The sequence below is a fragment of the Staurois parvus genome, unplaced genomic scaffold, assembly GCF_062004578.1.
Source record: "Staurois parvus isolate SC_StPar_1 unplaced genomic scaffold, SC_StPar_1.0 ptg000721l, whole genome shotgun sequence".
Taxonomy (NCBI): domain Eukaryota; kingdom Metazoa; phylum Chordata; class Amphibia; order Anura; family Ranidae; genus Staurois; species Staurois parvus.
Window position 1 is genome coordinate 791,924 of NW_028318517.1, and position 26,359 is coordinate 818,282.

Sequence of the window (26,359 nt, forward strand, 5' to 3'; positions counted from 1 at the left end):
TATGATCACCATGTATAATACATAAGGGGGATATGATCTCCATGTATAATATATAAGGGGTATATGATCTCCATGTATAATACATAAGGGGGGGATATGATCTCCATGTATAATACATAAGGGGGGATATGATCTCCATGTATTATACAGAAGGAGGGATATGATCTCCATGTATAATACATAAGGGGGGAAATGATCACCATGTATAATACATAAGGGGGGATATGATCTCCATGTATAATACATAAGGGGGGAAATGATCACCATGTATAATACATAAGGGGGGATATGATCACCATGTATAATACATAAGGGGGGATATGATCACCATGTATAATACATAAGGGGGATATGATCTCCATGTATAATACATAAGGGGGGATATGATCTCCATGTAGAATACATAAGGGGGGATATGATCTCCATGTATAATACATAAGGGGGGATATGATCTCCATGTATAATTAATAAGGGGGGATATGATCTCCATGTATAATACATAAGGGGGGGATATGTTCTCCATGTATAATACATAAGGGGGGGTTGCTGTAGGAAAGTCCTGGATTCTTTCTTGGATACACAGAATATAACTGGATATAACATTGATAGGTAAAGTTGATCCAGGGAATATCCGGTTGCATCTCGGGGGGATCAGGAAGGAATTTTTTCCCCTGCAGGAGGAGATCGGATCGTGCTTTGCTGGGTTTTTGCCTTCTGGTGGATCAGCTGTGGGTGTCGGATTATAACTTTTATTTTTAATGGTACAACTAGATGGATGTCTTTTTTCAGCCAGACTAACTATGTAACTATGTAGGTCCCACACCGCTGCCTCCCATCTCCTGAGACTGCACTCAGTGACTTGGGTCTGAGACACTACAGACATATCCCTCCACCCGGCACAGCCAGCAGATAACAGAGAAGGTCCCCTGGAAGAGTCAGGCACAAGGCAGGAGACCCCAGTCACATGTCCTGGGTGCCTACATTATGCAATGCTTAGAGTAAAAATCAACATTTTGCTGCCAGCTCAACCCCAGAACCTCCATAAATCCAGTCTAGAGACATAAATTGTGTCTGCAGCACAGAGAAGGAAGATTATCCGAGAGAAATCCAGGAATACAGGACGGGGAACACAGCTCAGGAAAGTGACCAGGGGATTACAGGCTGATATCACCCAGTCCCCGCCCTACTCTGGACCAATCAGTGAGCAGTATGGGTGGAGGAATGGATTTAGTGTTCATGACCCACCTGTGCTGATCTCTGTAGGAGTGTCCTCCTCTATAAATGTCCCCGTTATTCCATCCTCCTCCATAGACTGCTGATCATCCCTCACATACGCCTCTTCTTCTTCTGCTTTCACCTCAAATTCTATATCGATTGGATCTCCACTCTAAATCAAGGAAATGAGAGAGAATATCATCTGTAAAATATAAATTCACATGAAAAATGCACAAATTGTTTCCACAAGACCAAGCTCTAGATACTCCATCCCACCAACCTTGTAATAGTGAGGGATGGTGTGACCTTCCTGTGTGGAATCCCGGGAATACAGAGGACGGGGACATCTCTCTGGTGGGTTCCTGGTATTAGGTGGCTCCATCATATCCTTGTGTCCTTCTGAAAACTCCTCCATCACTCCATACTCCTCATCCTCCTCTTTATACTCTTCTTTAACATCAATATTATCATCCCCGAGGATTCCACTCTGAAAGATATAATAAAACATTCATTGTAACAAACATGCTGTGTATAAATCACAACTACCAATAATTGTCATCATCTACCTGATGATGGTGAGGGATGGTGTGACCTTCCTGTGTGGAATCCCGGGAATACAGAGGACGGGGACATCTCTCTGGTGGGTTCCTGTAGCTGGATGACTTCACCATGGTGTCCTGGTACAGATCTTTGTGTTCTTCTAGAAGCTCTGACTCCACCATCCCCCCATCCTCATCCTCCTCCTCTTTTATCTCTTCTTTAACCTCAACTTTAGGATCTCTCAGGTTTCCACTCTGAATATATAATAAAAATGACATCAATGGTAACAATGCAGATAATGTACAGATCCTAATGATACTATCAGTGATTGTTCCTCATCTACCTGATGATGGTGAGGGATGGTGTGACCTTCCTGTGTGGAATCCCGGGAATACAGAGGACGGGGACATCTCTCTGGTGGGTTCCCATGACTGGATCCATCTGTAGGAAACACACACACTGACTGAATCCATTGTTTCTATGTGTTTATCAGATGATGGGGGATCTAGGTGGATCCTCCGTACTGCTCTCTCCTTTACAATAAAGTCTCCTCTTACCCGGTGATGTGAGGGGCGGCTGATTGTCCATCATGACGTCCTTGTAGAGATCCTTGTGTCCTTCTAAATACTCCCACTCCTCCATGGAGAAATAGACAGTGACACCCTGACACCTTATAGGAACCTGACACACACAATGATACAGTCACCATCCAGACACATCCCTTGTCTGTTACTGGAGAATGTCCCAGAATTCCCGGCACCGCTCACCTCTCCTGTCAGCAGCTCAGTGATCTCTCTGGTGACTTCTAGAATCTTCTTCTTCTTTCTCTCTTCTATCAGGGAGGGAGGTGGAGGCAATGTGATGTCATATGATCTCCAGACTTCACAGGAGGAAAACTCTACATCTGAACACAAATAGTCACATCAAATGATATTCCCAGAATCCTCCTCACCTCTCCATTGAGGTCTCCATTTTATTAAAGCCCCATTTCAGGCTGAGGTATAATTCCCCCCCACAGGACCCCCACACTACGCAGATAAAAGGAATTCTGACATCCTTACATAGAATGAAGGATCTACAGTTCTGCTTTGCTTGTGAGGATGTAAAGGGTCCGCCCACATCCTAAGAGCACTGGATAAAAAGAAAAAAGCTGGATGGAGGGACATTGGGAGGAGGAGCTGTGAGGTCAGTGTGATGTCATAGGATTCTCTGACTCTGGATGGAGGGACATTGGGAGGAGGAGCTGTGAGGTCAGTGTGATGTCATAGGATTCTATGACTCTGGATGGAGAGACATTGGGAGGAGGAGCTGTGAGGTCAGTGTGATGTCATAGGGTTCTCTGACTCCGGTTGGAAGGACATTGGGAGGGGGCTGTGAGGTCAGTGTGATGTCATAGGATTGTCTGACTCTGGATGGAGGTACATTGGGAGGAGGAGCTGTGAGGTCAGTGTGATGTCATAGGACTCTCTGACTCTGGATGGAGGGACATTGGTAGGAGGAGCTGTGAGGTCAGTGTGATGTCATAGGACTCTCTGACTCTGGATGGAGGGACATTGGTAGGAGGAGCTGTGGGGTAAGTGTGATGTCATAGGATTCTCTGACTCTGGATGGAGGGACATTGGGAGGAGGAGCTGTGAGGTCAGTGTGATGTCATAAGGTTCTCTGACTCCGGTTGGTAGGACATTGGGAGGGGGCTGTGAGGTCAGTGTGATGTCATAGGATTGTCTGACTCTGGATGGAGGGACATTGGGAGGAGGAAATGTGAGGTCAGTGTGATGTCATCGGATTGTCTGACTCTGGATGGAGGGACATTGGGAGGAGGAGCTGTGAGGTCAGTGTGATGTCATAGGATTCTCTGACTCTGGATGGAGGGACATTGGGGGGAGGAGCTGTGAGGTCAGTGTGATGTCATAGGATTCTCTGACACTGGATGGAGCGACATTGGGAGGAGGATCTGTGAGGTCAGTGTGATGTCATAGGGTTCTCTGACTCCAGTTGGAAGGACATTGGGAGGAGGAGCTGTGAGGTTATAGGATTCTCTGACTCTGGATGGAGGGACATTGGGAGGAGGAGCTGTGGGGTCAGTGTGATGTCATAGGACTCTCTGACTCTGGATGGAGGGACATTGGGAGGAGGAGCTGTGGGGGGCGCTCTGTTAATGTTTCTGTACATTGCTCCCAGGTGCATCCCACCTCTCCAAACATGAAAGATGACCTTTCTCTTTGGGCTTTGCCAGGACACATCATATTTCTCAGATCTCTGTGTACTCCGGAGACTTTACTGATCACATTGTAGGATGAATATCTGAGACTGGGATCATTATGGAGAAATATGCTTTCAGGACATTATTATTATTATACAGGATTTATGGCGCCAACAGTTTGCTCAGCGCTTTACAATATAATGGGAGACAATACAGCAACAATACAGATCAATACAAGAGGGTTAGGAGGGCCCTGATCCTGGGAGCTTACAATCTAAGAGGGAGGGGCTAGTGGTGCAAAAGGTAGTAACTGTGGGGGATGGACTGGTAGGAGGAGGAGAAGATTCCATTATTAGCTGAGGGCTGGATAGGCTTCCCTGAAGAGATAGGTTTTCAGAGATCGCCTAAAAGTGAGTAGAATAGGCGATAGTCTGATAAATTGGGGTGGAGAATTCCAGAGTATGGGGGAAGCTCTGGAGATGAGCATGGGAGGAGACAAGGGAGCTAGAGAGCATGAGGTCATGGGAGGAGCGGAGAGTACGGTTTGGGTGATATTTGGAGACAAGATCGGTGATGTAATTTGGGGCAGAGTTATAAATGGCTTTACATGTTATTGTTAATGTTTTGAATTTTATCCATTGAGCAATGGGAAGCCAGTGGAGGGATTGGCAGAGAGGGGTGGAGGATACTGAGTGGAGGCCAGTGGAGGGATTGGCAGAGAGGTGTGGAGGACACTGATTGGAGGCCAGTGGAGGGATTGGCAGATAGGGGTGGAGGACATTGAGTGGAGGCCAGTGGAGGGATTGGCAGATAGGGGTGGAGGACACTGAATGGAGGCCAGTGGAGGGATTGTCAGAGAGGGGTGGAGGACACTGATTGGAGGCCAGAGGAGGGATTGGCAGATAGGGGTGGAGGACATTGAGTGGAGGCCAGTGGAGGGATTGGCAGATAGGGGTGGAGGACACTGAATGGAGGCCAGTGGAGGGATTGGCAGAGAGGGGTGGAGGACACTGAATGGAAGCCAGTGGAGGGATTGGCAGAGAGGGGTAGAGGACACTGAATGGAGGCCAGTGGAGGGATTGGCAGAGAGGGGTGGAGGACATTGAGTGGAGGCCAGTGGAGGGATTGGCAGAGAGGGGTGGAGGATACTGAGTGGAGGCCAGTGGAAGGATTGGAAAAGAGGGGTGGAGGACACTGAATGGAGGTCAGTGGAGGGATTGGCAGAGAGGGGTGGCAGATACAGAATGGTTTGTAAGGTGGATGAGTCTGGCAGCAGCATTCATGATAGACTGAAGAGGGGATAGCCTGCGATGAGGTCGGCCAATGAGGAGGGAGTTACAATAGTCAAGGCGAGATATAACAAGGGAGTGAATAAGTTGCTTAGTGGTTTCCGAGGTTAGGAACGGCGTATCTTGGAGATGTTGTGGAGGTGAAGTCTACAAGATTTGGACAGTGACTGGATTTGGGGCTGAAAGGACAGATGGGAGTCTAGGATTACACCTAGTACCCTGGCATGAGGGGAGGGACTGATGGTTGTATTATTGGTCTTGATGGAGAAGTCGGGGGAGGGGCATGGGCTGGGGGGAACACTAAGAGCTCAGTTTTGGAAAGATTGAGTTTGAGGAAGTAGAGTGACATCCATGCCGATATGTCACTTAGTAGGTTAGTAATGCGAGAGGAGACTGAAGGGGTGAGGTGAGGAGGAGACTGAAGGGGCGAGGTGAGGAGGAGACTGAAGGGGTGAGGTGTAGAAAGATAGATGTGTGTGTCATCAGCATAGAGATGGTACTTGAAGACATGGGGAGTTTATCAAGTAACCAAGGGAGGAGATGTAGATGGAGAAGAGAAGAGGTCCAAGGAGAGAACATTGTGGGACCCCTGCAGAAAGAGGGAGTGGAAAAGAGAAGCCAGAGTTATAGGTAACGCTGAAGGAGTGCTGCGATAGGTAGGAGGAGAACCAGGAGAGAGCAGAGTCTCGGAGGCCAAGTGAGTGGAGTTTTTTGGAGGAGGAGGGGGATGGTAAATAGTATCAGAATCTGCAGAGAGGTCAAGTAGTAAGAGTATGGAGTAGTGGCCATTGGTTGGGGTGAGTACGGAGTAGTGGCCATCGGTTGGGATGAGTACGGAGTAGTGGCCATTGGTTGGGATGAGTATGGAGTAGTGACCATTGGTTGGGATGAGTACGCAGTAGTGGTCATTGGTTGGGATGAGTACGGAGTAGTGGCCATTGGTTGGGATGAGTACGGAGTAGTGGCCATTGGTTTTAGCAGTTAGTAGATCATTAGTGAGGTTTAGTAGGGCAGTTTCAGTGGAGTGTAGTGAGTGAAAGCCAGACTGTAAAGGGTGAAGAAGGTTGTTGTCAGTGAGGTGGGAGCTCAGGTGATTGGAGTTTAGAGGTAAATGGCAGCAGGGAGATGGGTCTTAAGTTGTTCAGGTTGGTGGGGTCCAGGGAGGGCTTTTAAAATATGAAAGTGATGTGCGCATGCTTTAGAGGGGAGGGGAAGGCACCAGTAGAAAGGGAAAGATTGAAGATGTGAGTGAGGGATCATAGGATGGAAGAAGAGGGTGACCGTAGTAGTTGTGAGGGGACAGGATCCAGGGGGCAGGTAGTGAGACGGGCTTCTGAGAAAACCTTAGTGACCTCTTCGGTAGTAGAAGGTCAGAAGAGGAAAGTGTTGAGGGAGGTTTAGTATAAGGTATGCTAAGTGGGATGGATGTCTGTACAGTGGAGATGTCCCTACGAATTGCATCGATCTTGTTTTTGAAATGATTTGTAATCTCATAAGCAGTGAACGAGGTTCTGGGTGGAAGTGAAGATGCTGGGTGGAGGTACTGGGTGGAGGTGAAGGTGGAGAAAGTAGAGAGTTAAAAGTAGAGAAGAGACGACGAGGACTGGATGACAAGGTATTGATGAGAGGGACAAAGTCGTCTTGTTTGGCAGCATGGAGGGAGGAATTGTATGTGAAGAAAGCAGATTTATAACAAGTTAAAGCTTGCTGAGATTTGGTTTTACGCCACAATCACTCCAGCGCACGACTATGTAATTTAAGATGTCCGGTGTGGTCAGTTTGCCAAGCTTGTAATGGTCGGGGCCTGATGCTTCGTTTTGTTAGAGGAGCAAGTGAGTCTAATGTGGATGATAGTGAACTGTTGTAGACAGCAGTGGCCAGGTCAGGGCAGGACAGGGGAGAGATTCTGTCATAGAGTTGGTCAGTTGCAGAGTGGAAAGGAGCCGGGTTCAAGTTGTGAAGGTTTCTGCGGGTAATTGTTTGCTGCTTGGAGGGATAGGTGTTTGAAGACGAGGAGACTGTGAAGGTGATGAGATTGTGATCAGAGAGAGGAAAGGGGGTGTTTGTGAGGTTGTAGGGAGTGCAAAGATGAGAGAAAACAAGGTCTAATGTATTCCCATCAGAGTGAGTGGAGGACGGTATACATTGTGTTCAGGACATTTACTACAAATGACATTTTTCTCTCTTTCTTCCTATTTGAATCTTATGAAACAAAGACATAGATATTCCAATCCCCCTAAATATCCCCCCATCCCCCGCTACTAATTAAAGTCATAAAATTCTTTAGTATAGAAGGATGAGGTGAGAAGGTGACACCTCTCCACAATGAGGGGAATGTTCCGGCCCCGGAAGTGGGGGAATGTTCTGCCCCTGAAGGGGTTCATCTGGGTTCCCACACTATATATGTGTGTATCATCATCTGCTGGAGATAAAAGACATCACAGTGAATATGGAGGAAGAGGACGGACATGACTATGGAGGAAGAGGACGGACATGACTATGGAGGAAGAGGACGGATATGACGGGGGATTACTGGGTGTAAATAGAACATAACATCTTATTACCTCCTCTGCTGCCACTTCCAGCAACGTCTCCTCTCTACTTCCTGCCTGTACCTGACATCACTTCCTGTCTGTACCTGACATCACTTCCTGTCTGTACCTGACATCACTTCCTGTCTGTACCTGACATCACTTCCTGTTTGTCTTCCATAGAGACTTCCTGTCTGGGTAGAAGTGAGATCCCCACCTTGTGGAGCTCAGAGGAACTGCAGCCCCGAGAAGCGTCTGGTAGTGTGACCCCGGCCTTGTGCTGGGTGTGTATGGACTGTAGATCCTTATAGAGGGGTCACCTCCACTCCCACCAAGGGGGACAGAAATATATGACTGCCTAGTCCAGCCTTTCTCAGCCAGGGTTCCTCCAAAGGATTCTAGGGGCTCCTTCAGCAATGAACAATTCCTGTCTCTTAGTAACAAATGACATCAATGATCTGTAAAATCCATTTCTTGGAATACATCACAGGACACGAAGCATCTTTATAAATCCTTCCTAACACTGTTATGCCCAGCTACAGGTGATCGGACATTGGCCAACAATAGACAGGACGTCCCCTTGTAGAGCAGATCTCCGACATAGGAAAGGTTTGTAGCAAGCCATAGCCCATAACAGGAGGGGACGGATCTCTGGGATTCCTGAGGGACTCCAAGAAATGGATTTTACAGCTAACCCACAAAATGTCATTTTCTTTGTCGCACATCACAGGACACAGAACATCTTTTACATTCCTTACTAACAGGGATGTCCCACCTAGAACATGAGGGGAGGACAACAAGCCAACAGGTCCCAAAAACAACCAGAAATAGGAAAGAACCTCATGCAGCAGCCTGCAAAAACCAATGTGTCCAAAGGGAAGAGTCCTTAGTGACTCCAACATCCACCTGGTAACATCATAAAGAGTGCACCGAAGACCAGGTAGAGGCTTCACCAACATGATACACTGAAGGTAGGTAGTGTCATCCCTTATAAAGGGGGAACCTGTCCTTTCATACTGGAAACTGGAGCAACAAGCCGACAAATTCAGGGAATAAACGTAGACATGGAAGCTGCGGGATCCTTCTATTCGGTCCTCAGGAGCCACAAAGTAATCCTGTTGCCAAATTGCGGCTGTCAACTACAGGTAACCTGATAGACAAATACCCAACGTGATAAAAACCTATTCCCCCAGTTACTGAGCCTGAGGGCAAAGGAAGGTAATACGCTGTCCCGGCTGAGATGAGGGTAAAGGAAGGTAATACGCTGTCCCGGCTGAGATGAGGGTAAAGGAAGGTAATACGCTGTCCCGGCTGAGATGAGGGCAAAGGAAGGTAATACACTGTCCCGGCTGAGATGAGGGTAAAGGAAGGTAATACACTGTTCTGGCTGAGATGAGGGTAAAGGGAGGTAATACGCTGTCCCGGCTGAGATGAGGGTAAAGGAAGGTAATACGCTGTCCCGGCTGAGATGAGGGTAAAGGAAGGTAATACGCTGTCCCGGCTGAGATGAGGGTAAAGGGAGGTAATACGCTGTCCCGGCTGAGATGAGGGTAAAGGAAGGTAATACGCTGTCCCGGCTGAGATGAGGGTAAAGGAAGGTAATACGCTGTCCCGGCTGAAATGGGGGTAAAGGGAGGTAATACACTGTCCCGGCTGAGATGAGGGTAAAGGGAGGTAATACGCTGTCCCGGCTGAGATGAAGGTAAAGGAAGGTAATACGCTGTCCCGGCTGAGATGAGGGTAAAGGGAGGTAATACGCTGTCCCGGCTGAGATGAGGGTAAAGGGAGGTAATACGCTGTCCCGGCTGAGATGAGGGTAAAGGGAGGTAATACGCTGTCCCGGCTGAGGGTAAAGGAAGGTAATACGCTGTCCCGGCTGAGATGAGGACAAAGGAAGGTAATACGCTGTCCCGGCTGAGATGAAGGTAAAGGAAGGTAATACGCTGTCCTGGCTGAGATGAGGGTAAAAGGAGGTAATACGCTGTCCCGGCTGAGATGAGGGTAAAGGAAGGTAATACTCTGTCCCGGCTGAGATGAGGGTAAAGGGAGGTAATACGCTGTCCCGGCTGAGATGAGGGTAAAGGAAGGTAATATGCTGTCCCGGCTGAGATGACGGTAAAGGAAGGTAATATGCTGTCCCGGCTGAGATGAGGGTAAAGGGAGGTAATACGCTGTCCCGGCTGAGATGAGGACATAGGGAGGTAATACGCTGTCCCGGCTGAGATGAGGGTAAAGGAAGGTAATATGCTGTCTCGGCTGAGATGAGGGTAAAGGAAGGTAATACGCTGTCCCGGCTGAGATGACGGTAAAGGAAGGTAATACGCTGTCCCGGCTGAGCTGAGGGTATAGGAAGGTAATACGCTGTCCCGGCTGAGATGAGGGTAAAGGGAGGTAATACGCTGTCCCGGCTGAGATGAGGGTAAAGGAAGGTAATACGCTGTCCCGGCTGAGATGAGGGTAAAGGAAGGTAATACACTGTCCCGGCTGAGATGAGGGTAAAGGGAGGTAATACGCTGTCCTGGCTGAGATGAGGGTAAAAGGAGGTAATACGCTGTCCCGGCTGAGATGAGGGTAAAGGAAGGTAATACTCTGTCCCGGCTGAGATGAGGGTAAAGGAAGGTAATACGCTGTCCCGGCTGAGATGACGGTAAAGGAAGGTAATACGCTGTCCCGGCTGAGATGAGGGTAAAGGGAGGTAATACGCTGTCCCGGCTGAGATGACGGTAAAGGAAGGTAATATGCTGTCCCGGCTGAGATGAGGGTAAAGGGAGGTAATACGCTGTCCCGGCTGAGATGAGGACATAGGGAGGTAATACGCTGTCCCGGCTGAGATGAGGGTAAAGGGAGGTAATACGCTGTCCCGGCTGAGATGAGGGTAAAGGGAGGTAATACGCTGTCCCGGCTGAGATGAGGGTAAAGGGAGGTAATACGCTGTCCCGGCTGAGATGGAAAGGTACAAACCGCTTTAGGTAAAAAACATAATAAATAATGAGCTAAGGTAAAAAATCCATCTTTGTGAAAGAACAAAGGGAACAAAAGGAAGGTCCTGAATGGGCTCAGAGTATTCTGTAAAAACAGAAAGAGATCCCAATGACAGGCTGACCGGAGGAACAACATACATGACATCTAGTACCAACGCATGCAACTAGAAAGTGTAATGCAATCAGCACCTGAAAGAAGAGACTGCCAAGGCTGAAATCTGACTCTTGGTTATACACAAGGCCAGGAACACATTCACCCCCCACCCCAAGAAGGAAACCAAGACACGGACCAAAACAAGGAGGAAACCTCTTAGGTCAACAAAACACAGAATATGATTGTAAGGACTTGCGGGAAGTCTCCCTAATTTAGAATTTCTAGCCTTCAAAAGAGCAGAAACAACAAAAGGCCTCAATACTTCTCTCTCTCAAAACCTTTTTGGCTGCAATAGTCAATCCAGTATGGCCACTGACACCATAATGCTGGAAATATCAGGCTTTGTAATAGCAGGGCTTGACTATCTGGAGATCCAAGAACTTGTGTAGAATCAAAGAAAAACATGAAGAATGAAGTAAGGAGGGGAACAGTTCCAAAATTCTAAGTCCTGGTTCACACTGCAATGAACAGCTGCCGGAGGTCTTTACCGCTCAGCCTTTGGGCTGGGTACATTTCCCTTGCCGTACCATCTGGTAGCCTGGTGTACTGGTTCCTCAATTTGCTGGACCATCCTATGTGTGGAAGGGGCAGGGGTTGTAGCAGAGGGCACAAATATTTTTTTGTGTGTTGTTTGTTGAAGCACAGACAGCATTGTGTCCTGTAGCTGGATGAAGCCAGATGGGCCAGCAGCAGGTTTGGATGCTTAAGGCTTGGCTGAACTCAAAGGACAATATAATAACCCTATGCTGGCAGAAAGGGTCAGACGTTTCTGAGTTTACTTCTGTGATGGACACACAGGACTGAGGGCTGCATGTCTTCCTAGAAAGAGGTTACCTGGTGCACAGAGTTGCTGAGACAGATAGCTTCCTATACACTGGGACTCTGCTCTACTCTCTGATCTTCAGGAAACTTCTGTCTGTGTGGTCCGGATACTGCAGCCAGGACACACAGCCTTCCGAGGACCCATGATGTGCATATGAAGAACCTCTGCCCACCAGACCTCATTTTCCCTGCCATGCTACCTGGACTTCCTAAGTTGGAGCCACTGTTGAGTGGTGAGTCCCTGAACACATGCTGTGTCTATTGCTGCTCATCCCTCATTGTGCCTTGACTGTGGTCCTGGACTTTGGAGTAAGTGTCTGCTGGATCCAATTGCTGCCCAGTGTGCCAGCCTGTGCCCTTGATGTGCCATACCATGCTGCCCTGGTCTCTGCCCAGTACTTGAATCACCCCACTTGTCTGTCCAGTTCTCTATCCTGTGTTGACTTAGCCCCTTGTCTGCCTGGATACCTGCCCTGTGCTGGACTCAACCACTTGTCTACCCAGATCCCTGCCCTGTGCTGGACTCAACCACATGTCCACCGGATGCCTGCCCTGTGCTGGACTCAACCACTTGTCTGCCCGGATTCCTGCCCAGTCTGTTGGATTTGACCCTTGCTACATCCTACCTACCCTGGTCCACCTGGATCCCTGCCTTGTGTGCTGGACTTACTGCTATGCTATACTCTGGTCTGTCTGGATCCCTGCCCTGTGGGATGGGTACAATCCCCTTGCCATACCGTCCGGTGGCCTGGTGTACTGGTTCTCCATTTTGCTTGGCCATCCTACATGGACTATCTATGTGGTATTACATTGCTACCTGGTGGACTATTTTGTTGTGCTATGTCTAGTCATCCATATTGTGCCTCACGTTCCCCAATAAACCCCCATATGTCGGGTTTTGTGTGATCTGCTTCTGTGTGCTCTCTCTCTGCACTTCTAGTTTATCACTAGTGATGGGCTGAACACCCCCGGTTCTGTTCCCGGTAGAACATTCAAACAGACCATAGTTTGCCGTGAACATCAATCCTAATGCAAGTCTATGGGACTCAAACTTGCAAATTCAAAAGTGCCCATTTTGATGGCTTATATGCAAGCTATTGGCCATAAAGTGGTATGGGGACTCGGGTGCTGCCCTGAGGGACATGAATCAGTGGGGAAAAAAATCAAATAGTACAATTTTTAAAGGGGCAGTCATTTTTCACTGCTTAAAGTAAAAACAAACTGAAATATTGCTTTAAATATGTGGCCTTGGGGGGTCCCCTTAAACTACCTGCAAAGTTGCACATCTGTACAATGTATAGAACCTGCTGCAGCAGGACTGACACCGTAACCCTTCAGAGTTATTCTTGATGAGTGCAGGATTGGACCCGGCTCTAAAAATTCTAATTATATGCACCTCTCATACAGATGTAGAAAAATGGGCCTTGGGTGCTGGTGGTGCCTGAACACTGTATCCCCTCACAGTTACTAATGCTGGGTGCAGGAATGGGACCTGCAGTTAAAAACTATTAACAATTATAGATACATAGTAAAAAAAATTTAAATGACTTGCATGTGTAAAACAGGTTACCAAAAAATTGGGCCTTGGGTGTCGGTGGTGCCCTAAACAAAAAAAATTGTTGGAAGCTAACAAAATCAGGATTGAGGAATAGGATAGGCAACATAGGCAGTCTTCAAGGGATCCCAGATCCCTAACAAATGTAATCAGTTACATCAGCATCAGGGGCAAGATAGTTGCTGTTGTTCCAGGACTGATTCATGTTGATAAACGTCAGCTGGTCAGTGGAGTCTGTGGACAGACGCACTCTTATCCATCACAAAACCTCCAGCAGCACTGAATGTCCGTTCAGAAAGCACGCTGGATGCAGGACAGGCCAGTACCTTGATGGCATATTGAGCAAGTTCTGGGCAGTGATCCATCCTCAAGACCCAGTAACCCAGTGGATGCTCAGTTGGAAAGGTCTCCAAGTCTGTTCTTGCCCCTAGATAATCCTGCACCATATGATGCAGACCCTGCCGATAGCTGCTTAAACCTAACAGCCCTGGGTGCTGAGGACTAAAGAACTGTTTAATCGGTCAGCTGGCCGCCTTCTCCACCGCTCTTCCTTTGACAGAATGAAGCCTCAGAAACACGTTGTCCAGGAAATGGTAACCTCCCAGTGTCTGGAAAGGTGTTGCACAATTTCAAGGCGTCCTCAGGATGTTTTATCCTCTGCTCCCTCTGGGAAGACTGGATGAGCTCTGCACCTTCACCCTTGTAACGTGGATCAAGAAGGGTTGCCAACCAGTATTGATCCCTCTTCTTGATAACACGAATCCTCAGGTCCTTACACAGGCTTTGCAGAATCAAGGAGCCCATGCAGTGTAAGTTTGAGGAGGCAGGAGATTCTGAGTCCTCTGGGTCACTGAGGATGACATTGTCCGGAACTACCTTCTCCCAGCCACGTACTACTCCTGGCTGGATTCTGGGGACTGAAAAGTGTCCCTTGAAGACTGCTCTATGTGATCCCCTACTTCCATGCTGCTGCAATCCTCCTCCTCCTCCACTTCCTCCTCCTTCTGTGTGTTCTGCAGCCCCACAGGAATGGTTTCTGCATAAAGGGGGCCTTGAGAGGACAGGATATCCTTCTCCTCCTCCACTTCCTCCTTCTGTGTGTTCTGTGACCCCACAGGAATGGTTTCTGCATAAAGAGGGCCTTGAGAGGACAGGAAATCCTCCTCTTCCTCCCGATGTTCTGCCTCCAGTGCCCTGTCCATGATTCCATGCAGCGTGTGCTCCAGCAGGATGACTACAGGGATAGGGTCACTGATACATGCAGTGTCACAGCTCACCATCCTTGTGACCTCCTCAGATGGTGATAGGACAGTGCATGCATCCATTGTCAGCAGCCACTGGTATGGTGAAAAGGAGCCAAGCTCCCCTGAGCCTGTCCTTGTGCCATTTTCACAAAGGTACTCATTGATGGTCCTCTGCTGTGTGTGCAGCCACTGTAGCACTTCCAAAGTGGAGTTCCACCGAGTGGACATGTCACAAATGAGTCGTTGGTGGGCAGGTTAAATTTCAGCCAGCTGAACACTGGCCATGTGTGACCACCAGAAATGGCCAGACTTTTCTGGCCTGCCTCAGAAGATCTTGAAAGCCTGGGTACCTGTTCAAGAAGCACTGCACCACCAAATTCAGCTTGTGTGCCAAGCATGGAACATGTGTCAAGTGTCCCTATTGGAGGGCAGAGAGCCCCTTCAGAGTTTACAGAATCTCTGGCCCGGTGTGGTTCCTGTCCCTTAGACAGACCAGCTGAAGCACCACGTGGCATCTTTTATCCTGACTGCTTGCAGAGCCCCATGAACGCTTATGAAGCACAGCTGGTTCAGAGGACAATTCAGCAGAAGAGGCCATAGAGGAAGGGGAGGGGGTGGAGCAGACAGATGTGGCAGAATCACCACCAGGTTTTTGGAGGCATGGTGGTGGAACAAGCTCCAGAACTGAACCCTGTCCTGCATCCTTCCCAGCTGCTAGCAGAGTCACCCAGTGTGCCGTGACGGATATGTAACATCCCTGACTGTGCCTGCTGGACCACGTGTCAGTAATGTGGACCTTGCTGCTGACCGCCTTGTCCAACAAGGCCAAAACATGACCTTCCACATGATGGCACAGAGCTGGAATGGCCTTGCATGAAACAAATTGTCTTTTCGGAACCTGTCACTGTGATACAGCACATTCTGCAAATTCCCGGAAGGGGGAAGAGTCCACCAGATGGAAAGGCAGCAGTTGTAACGCAGCAATTTGGCCAGGATAGAATGTGGATGGCTGGGACAGTCTATTCTCTCATGGTTCAGCAAATGGGGTAGTGAAATGTTCCTGCTGAAATCAACAGGTGGTGTCCTGCTGTCAGATGGGCCACCCACTGCTGTACCATCACTCCTCTCAGTGGAGGCTGTTGAGAAGACCTGACATTTTACAGTAGAGATCCCAGATGAGGAGCAAGGAGAAGTCTGCACTTTTTCTGGGTCTTTCAGGTGCTGTTACCATCGGGCTGCATGGCAGCTCATCCTACGTCTTGTCAAGCATGTGGTGCCCAAGTGGCTGGTGTTTTGGCCACGCTTGGTCTGCTTCAGTCAAAGACTGCAAACAGCAATGCTGCACATGTGTTGAAGAAAGCCCACACCAGAGAACTTGTGGAAATCTTTCAGTCTCTGTGCCCTATGCCATGAAACTGTGCTATAAACACCGGTGCACTGTGCTGAGGTATCCCTATGATCCCCTCTTTGGACATTGGACCATTCTGGTCCAATGTCAAACCTTTGTCTTTCCAGTATTGAATATCCTCTTTAGTGGCTGTGTACTGTAATTCTGTGTGTAACTGTTGTTCCGGGATTGAGGGCGGCTCTAACATAGTCAAAACAAGGCTGGCAGACTCCTGTGAAAACTGTAAAGCAGCTTCCTTGGCCATACGGTCAGCCATTGCATTACCCAGAGCTATGGGGTCATGTGAAGACGTGTGGGCTTTACATGTGATACCAGCAATAGTACAGGGTTTGTGTATGGCTTCCAAAAGATCATTCACTAAAGATGCCTGAGATCCCCTGCCAAATCTTGCCAAAATCCTGCACTACATCGAATGTGTACCTGAAATCTGTATAAATGTTAACATCTTTTCCTACAAATAATTCACAGACACGGGTCAGGGCTATGAGTTCTGCAGCCTGTGCTGAGGGATAGGGCAGGGCTTTGCTTCCCATACCTTATCTGGGAGGTGAACAATCACATAACCTGACAAATAAATATTGTCATTAGGTCTTGTGCATAAACCATCTGCAAAGATATCAACATTCCCTTCTACTGGCTCTTCCAACATGTCAGGTCTGGGAGTAGTGTCTTCATTTATGAGAATGACCTCATACACACTGGCTCTTTGGGCTGTCATGTGTTGTGTGGGAAGATTCTTCAGAATTTGTAATACATGATGTGTGGTATGTAACACGGTGTTATGTCCCAATGTCATAGCCATAGATGCCTCCACTCCCATTTCTATCCCTGCATGACTGCCTGTATATATATATAATTCCTAACTCTGGTGTTGTCAGATTTCATCCTGCCTCTTCTTTCCAGACCTTCTTAAATCTTTTTAGGAACTCTGTAGTGGATTCCTTGCTGCCCTGCTTACAAGCAACTGCTGTAGCTATTGCCTGCTTATCTGTCCACAACCTCTGCATTTCTGTAGCCAACTCCTTCCACACCTGTTCCTGACCCATGGTAGTTCTCCACTCATCCACAGCTGACTTAAATGGCTCATGAAGCTCATAAATACCAGCACGTTGGTCCAATCCCAACCTGATTCCATATCATATCCCAAAATTCCATCGATGATTATCATCATGTCCTGTTGTGAACATTGTCGTCCGAGTTGCTCTTTTCAAGTAGTTACTGGCAGCAGTGGGGTTTTCCGGGGATCAGGACAACCCTTTATAATGCCATTAATGTCATTCATTTCCATTGGCTTTATCACAACATCATTTGCCACAATGATGGAAGGGTAAGCTTGGGTGGCTCCCTCGTCGTCTTCTGTGTCTTTTCTGGATGTCATATGATACTTACAGAGTTCTTCTGAATTATCTTGCTCCTGCTGACTCACCTCTCCTGTTGAATCTTCTGACTCCTAACTTGCTGCGTCCCTCTCCTGTACTGTCTGCTCTTTTAATATTGATGTCTGTCCTCCTGATTTTTTTGCCTTTCTTACTACCTTGCCTTTTTTTTCTTGGTCCTGGGCGTCAGAGCAGTCACAGTTTGCTGCATCTGGTCTAATGTCCTTCCCAATGTAACTTTTGTTTCTTTCCACTCTTTATTCATTTCACACATTGATAATCTTCAACCTGACCTAAAGAATCTTCCCCATCACCACTGATCACTGCCAAATGGCCTCTTTCATTGGTGTGAGACGGTGGGGGCTCTTGGGCTGGGGCAGAGTGTAATTCATGTCTCCTCCGATTACGTGACAACAAATAATCCTCATCCTTAGGGAGCTGAGGATACAGCTGAGTATAATCAGGAAGCGCAGTGGCAGGTTATTTATTTATTTATCTGGTTTATATAGCGCCAAAGGGTTTGCTCAGCGCTGTACAATAGAGGGGGGACAATACATGAAACAGTACAGTAACATCAAACAGCACACGAGGGGTAAGAGGGCCCTACTCTTTCGAGCTTACAATCTAGGAGGGAGGGGGTAATGGTACAGGAGGAAATGGCTGTGGGGGATGGAGTGGTAGGAGGAGGGAAGGGCAGCGGCTGTTAGGTGAGGGTGGGGTAGGCTTCCCTGAAGAGGTGGGTTTTCAGGGAGCGCCTGAAGGTGAGGAGGGAAGGTGACAGTCTGGTGGATTGGGGTAGTGAGTTCCAGAGGATGGGGGAGGACCTGGAGAAGTCTTGCAGTCGTGCGTGGGAGGAGGAGACCAGGGAGCAAGATAGAAGTAGGTCCTGTGAAGAGCGAAGGGTACGGGTAGGGTGGTACCTGGGAATCAGGTCGGTGAGGTAGTTAGGGGCAGTCTTGTGAATGGCCTTATAGGTCAGGGTGAGCAATTTGAATTTAATGCGCTGGGCAATGGGGAGCCAGTGGAGGGAGAGGCAGAGGGGGGTGGCAGAGGTGGAGCGGCTGGTGAGGTGGATGAGTCTGGCAGCTGAGTTCAGGATGGTCTGGAGCGGGGAGAGTTTGCACTGGGGTATCAAATGGGCAGGTGTCAAAAAAGTGGCAAAAAAAGGATTATTACTGCGTTTAGCTACTGGGGCAGAAGGGATTGGTGTCAGGTACTTATATCCTGGGCCATACTTCAACCAATTCAATGCTCCCTCTCATATATTTCATATCCCACTCAGGATCTGGACCAAATAGGGAAAGTCAGTTTTATCCCCTAAACATATCCCCTTTATCATATCCATGTGAAAATCATCATTGTCCCCATCTCTGGGAAAAGGACTGGCACTCCCCATGGTTGAACTCCACCCCACCAAGCTGTCCACTCATGGGACAACATATTCTTTACATGTCTCATTAGCTGGTAGTTGGGATTTTTCTAGAGATGATCCATCTTCCTTAGTAAATTTCTTTAAGTTTTCTTCCTCTGAATACTTTACACGGTGGCTCCGGAGGGTCTGGGTACTTCCCCTTACCTTGGGAGTTTCCCATCATCACTGCAAAGCAAAGAAGCAATATTATGTGAGCTGGCCTATGTGTTTCTCTCCCAGTGATGACTCTTTGTGCCGGGTGAAGCTGGACTGAACTCACGTAGAGCTCTGACAAAATTCTCCTCAACTGCACAAGTGCTTCAAGGCTGAAAATCCCCTGGACAGATACACCCCTATTGTGACTCCTTCAGACTGTCACCATGCTTTCACCTATCCCAGGCCAATGGAGAAATCTCCTCGCTGAGTAGATGGGGCGTCTCACAGTCCTACAGAGACTTAGAATACATCTACTGAACAGTTTCTCTAGTTACAAGCGTACATAATCACTGAACACACTACTCTGTATGATTGTATGGAGGACATACACACATTTCTTATACATCAACCTAGGTTCTGTTTAACCCCGCGAGCTCCCAAAGCTCCAGCGGACAATTGCTCATGCTGCCGCAGCACAGAGGCTTGGTGGAGATAGGGGGCAATCAGGGCAAAGGAAGACAAAAAATGCTCACTTACCTGTGATGGCCGATCCTATCCCACTTCTGACACCACTTCCGTCAGGAACATCAATTTATGCCGGCCTCCTCCTCCATACAAACATCCAGTTCAAAGTACTTTGGGAATAATGCAAGTCAGACATCTAGATGTGTGATGCAAAATGTGACTTCTTTATTATTCATCAAGCTTTAATTAATAAATGAGAATGCGGCATATTTCAGGCAGTTTCCATAAAGCACCAATCAGAATACAGAATAGAGATTTCAGTAAACTACTCCATGGCACGTCATAACAAAAATACAACAGGATAGTGACTTCTGTGATTTCTATAAACAAGAAATGTGTGCATAGATAACAGCATTCACATCCCACGGGAACATCTTGTATGTACAACAAACCAGTTAGTAGGCACAGAGCAAAAGTGAGTGAACTATGAACCCTTTCATATAGTAGGTGGAGCAAATTACTGATACTTAGCACCATCTAAAGGACAAATAGGGGTTTTTTGTTTAAAATCAATGGTTGGTTTAATCCTGAGGTTTTATTCAATGTATGTTCATTAATAACTACTGTGCTCATAAATGTATGAGTGTGATCTCCAGCATTTGTATGACACCACCCCTAACATAGTAAACTAAAAATACATTGGGGTAGAGAGACAAGCATGTGTCCAGCCATGACAAATTCTGGCCATATTTTAATAAACACTGATTTCCTATAATCGTCAGCTCCATCTAGTGGCCATAGTGAGGCTCCAAAATGCCTCAATCAGCAAAAACAGTTCAATACATTATGGCCACTAGATGGAGCCAATGATCATAGGAAATCACTGTATGAAAAGACAAAAATGTGACATGGCTGAATGAATGCTGGTCATATTAGTTCATCTATTCTCTAAGTGGGGTGGTATCTATTGGGCCAATCCCTTTTACAAACCACACATAATATCGCCCTTCAAAGTGAAAACAAAAACAATTTGCACAAAATCAAAGAGTAGAAATATTTTCCGGTGATTCCCCTCTACCCAGACCCCATATGTAGACATACAGTGAAGGAAATGCGTATTTGCTCCCCTGCTGATGTTGAATGTTCGCCCCGCACACAGAAATGATCGGTCTAAATCGAATGTTCGGTGTAACACTGAGAGACAGAATACAACAACAAATTCAGCAGAAACGCATGTCTAACAAATGATGACTGATCTGCATGTTCATGAGGGAAATAAGGATTTGATCCCCTTCACAAAACATGACTTAATACTTAGTGGCAAATCCCTTGTTGGCAATCACAGAGGTAAGACGTTTCCTGGAGTTGGCCCCCAGATTCACACACATCTCAGGAGGGATTTTGGCCCACTCCTCTTGGCAGATCCTCTCCAAGTCATTAAGGTTTGGTGGCTGACGTTTGGCAACTCAAACTTTCAGCTCCCTCCACAGATTTTCAATCAGATGAAGGTGTGGAGACTGGCTAGGCCACTCCAGGACCTTAATGTGCTTCTTCTTGAGCCGCTCCTTTGTTGCCTTGGCCGTGTGTTTCGGGTCATTGTCATGCTGGAACACCCATCCACCACCCATTTTCAATACCCTGGCTGAAGGAAGATGGTTCTCACCCAAGATATGATGGTACATTGCCCTGTCCCCTTAGCAGATAAACACCCCCAAAGCAGAATGTTTCCACCACCACGTTTCACAATTGGGATGGTGTTCTTGGGGTCATAGGCAGCATTCCTCCTCCTCCAAACACGGCGAGTTGAGTTGATGCCAATGAGCTGGATTTTGGTCTCCTCTGACCACAACACTTTCCACCAGTCCTCCTCGGCATCATTCAGATGTTCAGTGGCAGACTTCAGACGGGCCTGGACATGGGCTTTCTTGAGCAGAGGGACCGTGCGGGCACTGCAGGATTTCAGTCCTTGTCGGCGTAGTGTGTTACCAATTGTTTTCTTGGTGACTGTTGTCCCAGCTGCCTGGAGATCATTGACAAGATCCTCACGTGTAGTTCTGGGATGATTCCTCACTGTTCTCATGATCATTGACACTCCACGAGGTGAGATCTTGCATGGTGCACCAGACCTAGGGAGACTGACACTTGTTTTGTGTTTCTTCCATTTGTGAATGATTGCACCAACTGTTGTCACCTTCTCACCAAGCTGCTTGGCCATAGTTTGGTAGCCCAGTCCAGCCTTGTGTAGGTCTACCATCTTGTCCCTGACATCCTTGGACAGCTCTTTGGTCTTTGCCATGGTGGAGAGTTTGGAATCTGATGGTTTGATTGCTCCTGTGGACAGGTGTCTTTTATACAGGTAACACAATGAGATTAGCAGCACTCCCTTTAAGAGACTGCTTCTAATCTCAGCTTGTTACCAGTATGAGAGACACCTGGGAATCAAGGGGATCAAATCTTTCTTTCCGTCATGAACATGCAGATCAGTCATCATTTGTTAGACGCATTTCTGCTGAATTTGTTGTTGTATTCTGTCTCTCAGTGTTACACCGAACATTCCATTGTTAGACCGATCATTTCTGTGTGAGGGGCGAACATTCAACATCAGCCGGGGAGCAAATACGCATTTCCTTCACTGTATTCTGCAACCCAATGAAAAGTCAGCCCAGTGCTCTAGGTCAGGATTCCATTTTTATTCTTCTGCTATCAATGGCCGACCCGGTCCCACACTTCATCCATGTCTTTGGGGACCTCTGATCTCCTTATGAACTGTTTCTTCCATGATGAAGATCAGCCATGGAGTATATCTGAGGTGTATATCAGGGTGTGCTTCTTCCCCACATGAGAGCTGGGATGTCCAGCAACATTCACCTAGAAGACATTTCCCACACTCAAGGCACTAATACACCTCCAGGGTTGTGTGAGATCCCAGATGTACAGGAAGACAGGACTTCAGTGAGGAACATTTCCCTCACTCAGGACAGGAAAGTGGCTTCTCCCCTGTGTGAGATCTCTGATGTTTATGAAGACAGAACATCTCTGAAAAACCTATTCCACACTCAGAACAGGAATACGGCTTCTCCCCCGTGTGAGATCTTTGATGTGTGTGAAGATAGGATTTCCGTGTAAAACATTTCCCGCACTCAGGACAGGAATACGGCTTCTCCCCTGTGTGAGATCTTTGATGTGTGTGAAGATAGGATTTCTGTAAAAAACATTTCCCGCACTCAGGACAGGAATATGGCTTTTCCCCTGTGTGAGATCTCTGATGTGTGTAAAGATTGGACTTCTGTGAAAAACATTTCCCGCACTCAGGACAGGAATATGGCTTGTCCCCCGTGTGAGATCTCTGATGTTCATGAAGACTGAACTTCTGTTAAAAACATTTCCCGCACTCAGGACAAGAATATGGCTTCTCCCCCGTGTGAGATCTTTGATGTGTATGAAGACTGGACTTCTCTGAAAAACATTTTCCACACTCAGGACAGGAATACGGCTTGTCCCCCGTGTGAGATCTCTGATGTTTATGAAGAATGGACTTCTCTGAAAAACATTTCCCACACTCAGAACAGGCATACGGCTTCTCCTCCATGTGAGATCTTTGATGTGTGTTAAGATTGGACTTCACTGAAAAACATTTCCCACACTCAGAACAGGAAAATGGCTTTTCCCCTGTGTGAGATCTCTGATGTGTGTGAAGATAGGATTTCCGTATAAAACATTTCCCGCACTCAGGACAGGAATACGGCTTCTCCCCTGTGTGAGATCTTTGATGTGTGTGAAGATAGGACTTCTGTGAAAAACATTTCCCACACTCAGGACAGGAATACGGCTTCTCCCCTGTGTGAGATCTTTTATGCACATTAAGATGGAATTTAGAACAGAAACCCTTCCCACACTCAGTACAGGAGAAGCTCTTCCCTGTTGGAAGGCCGGCCCGGTCCCGCACAGTCTGAGGTTCCTCAGGATACGAGGAATCTGATGGTCCATCTACACTGGGTGGTGCCGGATGGACATTGGAGGGAGCCGGGTTTTCTCCTGGACTATACTGTGTGATGTCCTCATCTTCTACTTTCCAGTCTGGAGACAAAGTGAGACAATCCTCGGAGGTTTTCCTCATCTCCCGGCCATGGACTAAAATACAAAGACAAAGAGGATTACTAGACAGGAGCTGATTGGTTCCCCCAAACCAGGACTCCGCCCACATCAGGCAGCTTGGTCTCTGAGGAGCTTACAATTCCACCCTCAAGGGAACTAGGAAATGGCTCCTCTGATCTCCTACCAGGTCATTTCTTTATTCATGGACCTTAGTCAGAGAGTGAGGAAACAACCAGAACTGTCTTTTATAGGAGGGACAGTGATGAGGGGATTATAGGACGAGGGTCCCCACCCCCTCTATCACTCATCGCCATCTTCCCAACACAAGAAGTACTGCACTTCCTTATTTAGTCCATGATTTAGTCATGAAGAACAGCGGGGCTGAGCCCCACCAGAGGTCAGAGAGTGAGGATGGGGGGAGAACAACCAAGATGAAGACTGGACTGATCCTGAAGACCACCATCATTGGGGTATTGACTCCTCCCTCATTATCACTTTCTGTTTAAGGGTCCAAAGTTGGAGGATGTTATCACATTATTATCACCATGTAAAAGTCTGTGCTCCAATCACATCATCCGATATAAAATGTCCAGCTGGGAGGAAATGGGGGAAACAAAAGAGAGTCCATATTATGTGTATATATAGCAGTGGGGGGAGAGCAGAAGTCAGGACTATGTAATGTACAACATAGAGTATATAGTGCAGGGGTCAGGAGTATGTAATGTACAACAGAGTATATAGTGCAGGGGTCAGGAGTATGTAATGTACAACAGAGTATATAGTGCAGGGGTCAGGAGTATGTAATGTACAACATAGAGTATATAGTGCAGGGGTCAGGAGTATGTAATGTACAACATAGAGTATATAGTGCAGGGGTCAGGAGTATGTAATGTACAACATAGAGTATATAGTGCAGAGGTCAGGAGTATGTAATGTACAACATAGAGTATATAGTGCAGGGGTCAGGAGTATGTAATGTACAACATAGAGTATATAGTGCAGGGGTCAAGACTATGTAATGTACAACAGAGAGTATATAGTGCAGGGGTCAGGAGTATGTAATGTACAACATAGAATATATAGTGCAGGGGTCAGGAGTATGGAATGTACAACATAGAGTATATAGTGCAGGGGTCAGGAGTATGTAATGTACAACATAGAGTATATAGTGCAGGGGTCAGGAGTATGTAATGTACAACATAGAGTATATAGTGCAGGGGTCAGGAGTATGTAATGTACAACATAGAATATATAGTGCAGGGGTCAGGAGTATGGAATGTACAACATAGAAAATATAGAGCAGGGATCAGGAGTATGTAATGTACAACAGAGTATATAGTGCAGGGGTCAGGAGTATGTAATGTACAACATAGAGTATATAGTGCAGGGGTCAGGAGTATGTAATGGACAACAAAGAGTATATAAAGCAGGGGTCAGGAGTATGTAATGTACAACATAGAGTATATAGTGCAGGGGTCAGGAGTATGTAATGTACAACATAGAGTATATAGTGAAGGGGTCAGGAGTATGTAATGGACACCATAGAGTATATAGTGCAGGGGTCAGGAGTATGTAATGTACAACATAGAGTATATAGTGCAGGGGTCAGGAGGATGTAATGTACAACATAGAGTATATAGTGCAGGGGTCAGGAGGATGTAATGTACAACATAGAGTATATAGTGCAGGGGTCAGGAGTATGGAATGTACAACATAGAGTATATAGTGCAGGGGTCAGGAGGATGTAATGTACAAGTTATATAGTATAAGGGTCAGGACTCACAGTATTAGTATTCTGTAATCAGTGAAAGCTTAAATGTTTACTGTAGACAACATGTAGAGGTGAGCTGGGAATAAACCATCAAGAAACAGGTTAGATTGGAGGTTAGCAAATCCATGGACAGAGGGGTGGCTGTGGACGTGGTATACTTGGACAGAGGGATGGCGGTGGATGTAGTACACTTGGACTGAGGGATGATGGTGGACGTGGTACACTTGGACGGAGGGGTGGCTGTGGACGTGGTATACTTGGACAGAGGGGTGGCGGTGGATGAGGTATACTTGGACAAAGGGGTGGCGGTGGATGTGGTATACTTGGACAGAGGGGTGGCGGTGGACGTGGTATACTTGGAAAGGGGGTGGCTGTGGACGTGGCATACTTGGACAGAGGGGTGGCGGTGAGCATGGTATACTTGAACAGAGGGGTGGCGGAGGACGTGGTATACATGGACAGAGGGGTGGCGGTGGACGTGGTATACTTGGACAGAGGGCTGGTGGTGGACATGGTATACTTGGACATAGGGGAGCTGGTGGATGTGGTATACTTGGAAAGAGGGTTGGAAGTGGACGTGGTATACTTGGACAGAGGGGTGGCGGTGGACGTGGTATACTTTGACAGAGGGGTGGCTGTGAACGTGGTATACTTTGACAGAGGGGTGGCTGTGGACGTGGTATACTTGGACAGAGGGGTGGCGGTGGACGTGGTATACTTGGACAGAGGGGTGGCGGTGGACATGGTATACTTGGACAGAGGGGTGGCGGTGGACATAGTATACTTGGACAGAGGAGTGGCGGTGGACGTGGTATACTTGGACAGAGGGGTGGCGGTGGACGTGGTACACTTGGACAGAGGGGTGGCGGTGGACGTGGTACACTTGGACAGAGGGGTGGCGGTGGACGTGGTATACTTGGACAGAGGGGTGGCGGTGGACGTGGTATACTTGGACAGAGGGGTGGCGGTGGACGTGGTATACTTGGACAGAGGGGTGGCGGTGGACGTGGTATACTTGGACAGAGGGGTGGCGGTGGACGTGGTACACTTGGACAGAGGGGTGGCGGTGGACGTGGTACACTTGGACAGAGGGGTGGCGGTGGACGTGGTACACTTGGACAGAGGGGTGGCGGTGGACGTGGT

The 26,359-nt window shown here is 47.6% G+C and overlaps 1 protein-coding gene across 1 annotated transcript in view; it reads right to left on the bottom strand.

Moving 5' to 3' along the window:
• The window catches only part of LOC149445405 (uncharacterized), a 131,274-nt gene that overhangs the window by 22,894 nt on the left and 82,021 nt on the right, over positions 1–26,359 (bottom strand). The window contains 1 exon segment of the mRNA XM_089653827.1: positions 22,331–23,236. Coding sequence (XP_089509953.1) covers positions 22,331–23,236 — 906 coding nt within the window.